At 42.0% G+C, this 8,612-nt stretch overlaps 1 protein-coding gene across 2 annotated transcripts in view; it reads right to left on the bottom strand.

Moving 5' to 3' along the window:
• Nucleotides 1-1,667: 1,667 nt before the first annotated feature.
• Nucleotides 1,668-8,612, bottom strand: part of LOC134077105 (integrin alpha-X-like) — a 40,612-nt gene continuing 33,667 nt past the window's right edge. For both annotated transcript variants that reach the window (XM_062532517.1, XM_062532518.1), the window contains 4 exons: nt 7,650-7,760; nt 2,647-2,757; nt 2,337-2,447; nt 1,668-1,988 (listed from right to left, as the gene is read on the bottom strand). In XM_062532517.1, the coding sequence (XP_062388501.1) occupies nt 1,887-1,988; nt 2,337-2,447; nt 2,647-2,757; nt 7,650-7,760 (435 nt within the window). In that variant the 3' untranslated portion in view covers nt 1,668-1,886. The remainder of the gene's footprint in view (nt 1,989-2,336; nt 2,448-2,646; nt 2,758-7,649; nt 7,761-8,612) is intronic.

The following is an 8,612-nucleotide window of genomic DNA, read 5'->3' as shown; positions in this document are numbered from 1 at the left end:
GAAAATACTCATCCACATCTGTTAACCCTGTTGGCGTCAAGCATTCCACATTTACTCAGTTCAAAAGAAACTACTCATCCACATCTGTTAACCCTGTTGGCGTCAAGCATTCCACATTTACTCAGTTCAAAAGAAAATACTCATCCACATCTGTTAACCCTGTTGGCGTCAAGCATTCCACATCTGTTAACCCTGTTGGCGTCAAGCATTCCACATCTGTTAACCCTGTTGGCGTCAAGATTTCCACATCTGTTAACCCTGTTGGCGTCAAGCATTCCACGTTTTTGTTTTCCTGCTCACACTGAGGGTGCTCCGTGCAGTATTGTGAGCGATGTCACTTTGAATTGAACTTCATTTCAATTCAACTGATTATTTTTTTAATTGGGTTTGTATTGATGATGATGTTGATTACAGTTTTACAGCAAGTATATACACTGCTATGAATAGCCAGTAGCACACACACACACACACACACACACACACACACACACACACACACATACATACACACACACACACACACACCCACACACATTTGAGCACTTCAAGCAGTTCAAACTATGTATATTGTTAAACAATCCTTGAGTGTCCGGGTTTATGAGTTCCCCAGGAGTAGGAGAGGAGAGGACTTGCAGTGTATAAGAAGTTGCATGGAGAGAACATGGGAAGTATGACTTATGTAATGTGTGTAGTAGGCAGTAGGTGGAAACACCGTGCAGCAGTCATATCTAGTACCGAGTGTTAATCACTTGGTTGATTTATGGAAATAGACTTTTTCATATTCAATGGGACATATTTTGTAAACAACAGCAAATGTCCCCATAGGGACTTTATAACCATCAGCAGAACTGTGCTGGGGAGCCTCCAGCTTGTGCCCTTTGTCTGGTCAGTTTTAAGATAATGAGCGCCACATACACTCACTGACACTCACTCTCTAATACACATAGGCACTCTCTCTCACAGACACAGGCACGCACTCTCACACACAGGTTACTCTCCAACACACACACAGACACGCACCTGGACTAAGCCTTATCTGTGTGTTTCTCACTGTTTCTTTCAGGTGCAATATCTGCACTTGAGCAGTGGTTGAAAGAGAGAGGGATGAGTGTATGTGTGTGTGTGTGTGTGAGAGAGAGAGAGAGAGAGTGTATGTACAGTATGAGTTTGTGTGTGTGTGTGTGTGTGTGTGTGTGTGTGTTTGTCTGTGTGTGTGTGTGTGTGTGTGTGTGTGTGTGTGTGTGTGTGTGTGTGTGTGTGTGTGTGTGTGTGTGTGCGTGCGTGCGTGCGTGCGTGTGAACATTTAAGCGCTCTCGTCTATGGCAGGTTGTTCACGTTGCTCCAAGGTCCAGCTTGCTAATATTTCCCTTCTTTGAAACAGAAAGCACCGAATGATTGAACAAGGCAAGATCAGCTAAAGTTGACTAAAAATGGAGTCTTTACCATAATCATATTTCATTAATAAAGTACTTGCACATAGTTTTATATGTCCAAGCAAACATGGTAAATATTTGTGTCATCATAATACTGTGCATAATAAATGACTAAATTCATTTCTTGCTAATGATTTAGCATAAAGATGAAAAAACTAATACTCCACTCCACATCTCCAGTACAAATATACAAAATAAGACAAGATCAGATAAGATAGCTTTTATTACTACACAACAATGCTGATGGAAATGGTTTGGTCCAGCGAGAAGATAGCTCAGTCCAGTGGGGAAATGGTGATGGTAACAACAGTGTGAAGAGATCCATGCGCTTCTCCTCTCATGGCCACAGAGCAAGCAAGGGTGTTGAGTAGCCTTATGGCATGGCCTCATGGTAATGAGAGCACATAAGCTATGACACACACACACACACACACACACACACACACACAGCGGTTATTCGGCTGTGGCTGCTTCCTCCTCTGGTGGTGCCTCTCCTGCCTGGGCTGCTTCTGCCTCCAGCAGTCTCTGCTGGTACTCACTCTTGAAGAAGCCCGACTGGAGTTACAGAAATATGGGAGGGACAGAAAGGGGACTTTAGACAGCAGTGCAGATTCCACATAGACAACAGGCTAGACAGGCAGACAGCCAGCGAAACAGGGACTTTTGAAGAGACATTGGCTATGCATATGATGTGTGTAACAAAACATACAGCTCAGAGAGAGAGAGAGAGAGAGAGAGAGAGAGAGAGATCATCATACAAACACAAGCAGAATGCTATAGAGAAAGGCAGCTTGACATAAGCCACCCGTATAGCCATCAGATATCCAAGAGAAAGGAACAGATAGAGACACAGCATGAAGGAAACAGAAGGAATACTGATCTAGTATCAGATACTTTGGTTACCTTTATGAGGACAGCAGTCATGAGAGCCAATAGGATGAAGCCACCCACCACTCCACCAATGATCTCCTTAGTTAGGGTTGGCTCCTCGTACACTTCCACTAGAGTCTCAATCTGCAGGGCACATGTATAACATCATGCACATACACAACATAAATCACAACAATTCTCATTTTTATTTACATTCATATTCATTTCATTTGCACATTCTAATCATAATTTAACCACACACACACACACACACACACACACACACACATACACCATCCTTAAACTCTAAACTAACAGCTGTTCAGGTGTGTTTGCCTGTTACCTTGATGACAGGTGGTAGGCGTGAGGAGTCTGCAGAGTAGAAGATGTACTTGCTGTCGTACTCCAGTGTGGCTGAGCTGACCAGGTGAAACAGAGCAGAACGCAGCCCAGTCTAAGAGTGACAAGGAGACAATACGGAGACAATTAGGAGACAACTAGGAGACAACTAGGAGACAATTAGGAGACAACTAGGAGACAAATAGGAGACAACTAGGAGACAAATAGGAGACAACTAGGGCTGCGTTTAGATCGGATATACTCAATTCCGATTTTGTGCTCATATCCGATTTTTTCGATTGCATGAATACATTTACTTTCGCCAGTGACCCAAATCCGATCATGTGTGTTTACATTTGCCCGACGCTTGAAATGGCCCGCATGCGCATCGGCTAAAAGCTTCTTGGAAAACATTATTTGTAGCCTGAGGGCACTGCACTAGTTAACACAGAAAACACATTCACACATTTAATTTCAACACTGGTTAACAATTTCAGTCACAGAAGACCTATAATGCATGTCTATGTCGAATCGACTAATTAACTTATTGGCTGCTTCTGAAAACAAACACTTGCGCTGTTCCAGAGTGGTGGTGGCAGCGATAATTGCAGCGTAAGCGTATGCTGATATGATTGCAGTTTCTTCCTTCTCTGTTTTAGAATTTTGGTAATATCAAGAGGACGTCGCAGGGTTTTGAATGCAAAGAGCAGACTTAATTCTGTCGCGTCCACATTGGAACAGCAAGTGTTTGTTTTCAGATGCAGCCAATAAGTTAATTAGTTGAATCGCCATAGCACTGCATTATATGTCTTGTGTTTTCTGTGTTAACTGGTGCAGTGCCCGTAAGCTGCAAATAATGTTTTCCAAGAAACGTTTAGCCCATGCGCATGCGGGCCATTTCAAGCGTCTGGCAAATGTTAACACACATGATCGGATTTGGTCACTGGCGAAAGTAGATGTAAACATGCGATCGGATATGAGCACAAACGATCTACAGTCTAAACGCAGCCTTTAAAACCACATGGGAAAGGGGCCTGTATCGGATCTGAGGAGACTGGAATTCATGTGTTTTTTTCCTGTTTACACTGTCATGGCACAGATCGGATACGTGCCACATGAGAGCAAAAAATCGGATTTGGGTCACTTCAAACTGGCAGTGTAAACGCGGCCCTAGGACACAATAAGGCTGCGTTCAGACTGCAGACGAATCGGATTCGTAGCTGAATGGGCTAAAAATCGGATTTAGCTGGCAGTCTGAACGCAGCCTAAGGAGACAGTTGGCCATACTGTAGACGTGTGGCATCTCAGTGCATATCTAAGCTTTCTCCTCTATACTTACAGTACATTGCAAATGCCACCAAACCATTCCCTCCCACATTTACTGAACTTTTCCCCTGTAGTTGAGTGTAGGCATACAGTACATGGAATATAGCACGGGGACCAGTGCTAACATGGGACCAGTGCTAACATGGGACCTGTGCTAATGTGCTTGGACAAGTCCTCATGTGCTAACAGCATATGAGGGTATAATTGGTGCAAAAGTCACGAGCACATTTAACTGGAGATTTCGCATTCGTACACTAAAGTCACACATGTGTAACCGTACATTTGAAGTTGTACATATGTTTTTCATACCTTGTTAACACAAAATAGGGCTACGGGTTCACGAATCCGTTTTACAAGTTCACAAAACCGTTTTACAGATACACGAATTCTCACCTGTGCATCACAAGTTACTGGCCTCATCCCCTCGAGACTATTGCCCCACTTACACTGCAACGATTGGGGCAAAACACATTCGCACATCCGTGTTTCATAATCTGAGAACATGCACAACATTCGTGCACTTGCAAACCGTAAATTTGAAGTTGTACATATTTTTTTTCATACGTTGTTAACACAACAGAGGGCTACGGGTGCACAAGTCCGTTTTGCAGGTTTACAGATCCGTTCTACAGATACACGAATCCTATCCTGTGCATCACAGATCCTGGCCTCATCCCCTCGACACTTTTGCCCCATATACACTGCAATGTTTGGGGCAAAACACATTCGCACACCTGTGTTTCATAATCTGAGAACATTCACAACATTTGTGCATTTGTAAACCCAAACGTGAACTAATGCAACATAAGTTGTGCATCTGTGATATATTTTCTCATTCATAAAACTTGCACGGCTACAAGTCAATCCATACAAGTGCTTGAGTCTATATCTGCGAGTTTCCGTTGCTGTTTTCCGGGGACGAATACTTTTGCACCAATTATACCACCTAGCGATGTGCAAAACAGATTTGTACTTGTGCACACAGAGAACATCGAACATCGAAAACAAAACAAGGCGGCCGGATCTGGATCTGGATCTGGATCGCGCCCACACATCCCTGCTCATAGCCTAACCTCCGCTTGTTTCCTCATCAATATAAAGGACAAGGACGCACAATTTGTAGATTTTCTTTTCACAGAGTGAGAAAACATTTCGTAGTGATTATTTGCACCCGGGTGTAGCCTAAATAGTGGAATGGAGGCATTTTCTTATTTTCACCCAAACCTGTAGCCTAATGCGTGCAGAAACAGATGGGATGGCCTACCTAAATCTAACAAGTTAGGATGTGTAAAAACAATCTTTTTGATGGAAACGTGGTGCTAAATTCCCATAAACTTGTTCAGTGAACGGGTAAAACCGTCCGTTTGTAAGCAAAATCAAGAATTACGAGTTTGTTTACCGTCACCTAGCAACCAGAAGATGGACAAATATTAGTAGGCCTAGTTCATCGTGCCTTATTAGAATTCGTGTAGGGTAGCGGGTAGATGCATAACTCTGATACTTTCAGATTGGCAGTTCGAATCTTATCCAAAGTTATCCCACTTCTTCTTTTTTTGCATGCCTAAATAGAGTTGTTTTCTGTAGAGGAGTTGACTATAGCGTTCTACTCACAACGGTAGCCTTTCTATAACTAAAATAAAACTAGACCATTTTGACAGGTTCATTAAGCACAAACTCTTATTTGCCGCGAGGTAACGTCATCAAAGAAAAGAGAGTCGTTCGCACATACTTTCACAATATTATTTTGGCATGCAAAAAAAAAAAAGAAGTGGGAAAATGGATGGGATTCGAACTGCCAATCTCAAAGTACCGCCATATGCATTTGCCCGTTACCCTATACGATAGCTATTAAAATCTCATGGACTAGGCCTACTAATATTTGTCTATCTTCTGGTTGCTAGGTGACGGTAAACAAACTCGTTATTCTTGATTTTGCTTACAAACGGACGGTTTTACCCGTTCACTGAACAAGTTTATGGGAATTTAGCACCACGTTTCCATCAAAAAGATTGTTTTTACAAATCCTAACTTGTTAGATTTAGGTAGGCCATCCCATCTGTTTCTGCACGCATTAGGCACTAGGTTTGGGTGCAAATAAGAAAATGCCTCCAGTCCACTATTTAGGCTACACCCGGGTGCAAATAATCACTACGAAATGTTTTCTCACTCTGTGAAAAGAAAATCTACAAATTGTGCGTCCTTGTCCTTTATATTGATGAGGAAACAAGCGGAGGTTAGGCTATATGAGCAGGGATGTGTGGGCGCGATCCAGATCCAGATCCAGATCCGGCCGCCTTGTTTTGTTTTCGATGTTCGATGTTCTCTGTGTGCACAAGTACAAATCTGTTTTGCACATCGCTAGGTGGTATAATTGGTGCAAAAGTATTCGTCCCCGGAAAACAGCAACGGAAACTCGCAGATGTAGACTCAAGCACTTGTATGGATTGACTTGTAGCCGTGCAAGTTTTATGAATGAGAAAATATATCACAGATGCACAACTTATGTTGCATTAGTTCACGTTTGGGTTTACAAATGCACAAATGTTGTGAATGTTCTCAGATTATGAAACACAGGTGTGCGAATGTGTTTTGCCCCAAACATTGCAGTGAATATGGGGCAAAAGTGTCGAGGGGATGAGGCCAGGATCTGTGATGCAGAGGATAGGATTCGTGTAGGCTATCTGTAGAACGGATCTGTAAACCTGCAAAACGGACTTGTGCACCCGTAGCCCTCTGTTGTGTTAACAACGTATGAAAAAAAATATGTACAACTTCAAATTTACGGTTTGCAAGTGCACGAATGTTGTGCATGTTCTCAGATTATGAAACACGGATGTGCGAATGTGTTTTGCCCCAATCGTTGCAGTGTAAGTGGGGCAAAAGTCTCGAGGCGATGAGGCCAGTAACTTGTGATGCACAGGTGAGAATTCGTGTATCTGTAAAACGGTTTTGTGAACTTGTAAAACGGATTCGTGAACCCGTAGCCCTATTTTGTGTTAACAAGGTATGAAAAAAATATGTACAACTTCAAATGTACGGTTACACATGTGTGACTTTAGTGTACGAATGCGAAATCTCCAGTTAAATGTGCTCGTGACTTTTGCACCAATTATACCCTCATAACAGCATTCCTTTAGCATCCACTTACAGTATGCTGAGTTCTTTTAATTAGCTCTAAGATCCGGGCTACACTGGTCCACAAGTGAGGTCCCGTATTCAGATGAAATAGTTTTAGAAGACTGGTATTGGCCCCAGTCGTGGCGCAACTGGCTGGGGCACCTGCACCGCACGCAGGTGACCCGGGTTCGATTTCCGCCCCGTGGTCCTTTCCGGATCCCTCTCCCACTGATCCCTCTCCCACTCGTTTCCTGTGACCCTACACTGTACTGTCTGATTAAAGGCATAAAAGCCCCAAAAAATATCTTAAAAAAAAAAAAAAAAGAAGACTGGTCTAATTATTTCCCAGGTGCGCATCGCTATCATGTGTATGTGGATCCTTTGATTGATGACAATGGACACACATTTTTACAGCAGACACTCTGTAAACAAGTCCATTACGTAAGCAGTTTCAGCCTTTGGGATGACACAGTGAGTTCAGTTGTGTTGGTGAACTGAGAGTTTCAACAAACGTCAAGCAAATTCATGTTTGACCCTTTAGAGTAGAGTAGCATGATTTAGGACCTTTTCAATCCATCCTGAGCTCACGATTCCTGAGACTGTGTAGAGTTGGAAGTCCTCTCTTGCCATGTATGAGGTGCATCTGAACTCCAGGCACACAGCAACGGAGCAGTCCTGAAGAAGAGACATTATTAAATCAACACAATATACTGAAGCTACTTCATCTGATTTAATAACTTTAGGGCATCAACACAATATACTGAAGCTACTTCATCTGATTTAATAACTTTAGGGCATCAACACAATATACTGAAGCTACTTCATCTGATTTAATAACTTTAGGGCATCAACACAATATACTGAAGCTACTTCATCTGATGTAATAACTTTAGGGCTGTCAATCGTTACATACATACATACTCTGTGATTAATTAATCTAAATTAATAGCATATGTCATTTTTGCTGTGAAAGCATTATTAACTGTTCAAATAATCACTTCAACTTTATTTTGTCCCCCAATGGGGCAATTCATATGGGCAATAATGCCCATAACAATTTATAATATGACCTAATATGCTGAGGAATAACATTCAAAAGGGCCTCAATGTCAACACTGTTTCTTTGCATTGATTTGGTACCTTAGAGTTGACGAAGTCCAGTGATATGCAAATTCCTTTCTGCATTGCAGAGGACTTTATTTTAATCAACAATTTATTTTTATCAGCACCATCAGGCCATTTTTTAAAAAGTAAATGTTCCAATCAATGATCTAGGCAGCACACTCTCTTCTCTCTCCTTCATTTTACAGTCTAATGGTTACTGGCTCTGGGTCAAAGGTCACAATCAATTAATCTGTGGTTTTTTTTTTTATTTCTTAATTTTTCTAAAGTTAACTAATCGAAATTAATCAGTTAATTTGACAGCCCTAAATAACTTCAAACTCATTTTGAAGTTACACTGGCTTACAGTGCGGAGAATGGAGTGTGTGGCATTGCTGATGCGGTACGCTAGCCTGACTCTCGCCA

Source organism: Sardina pilchardus, chromosome 3 (assembly GCF_963854185.1).
Source record: "Sardina pilchardus chromosome 3, fSarPil1.1, whole genome shotgun sequence".
In the NCBI taxonomy this organism is placed as follows: domain Eukaryota; kingdom Metazoa; phylum Chordata; class Actinopteri; order Clupeiformes; family Clupeidae; genus Sardina; species Sardina pilchardus.
Note: the sequence above shows the minus strand (reverse complement) of the source record. Positions and strands in the feature narration are given on the sequence as shown.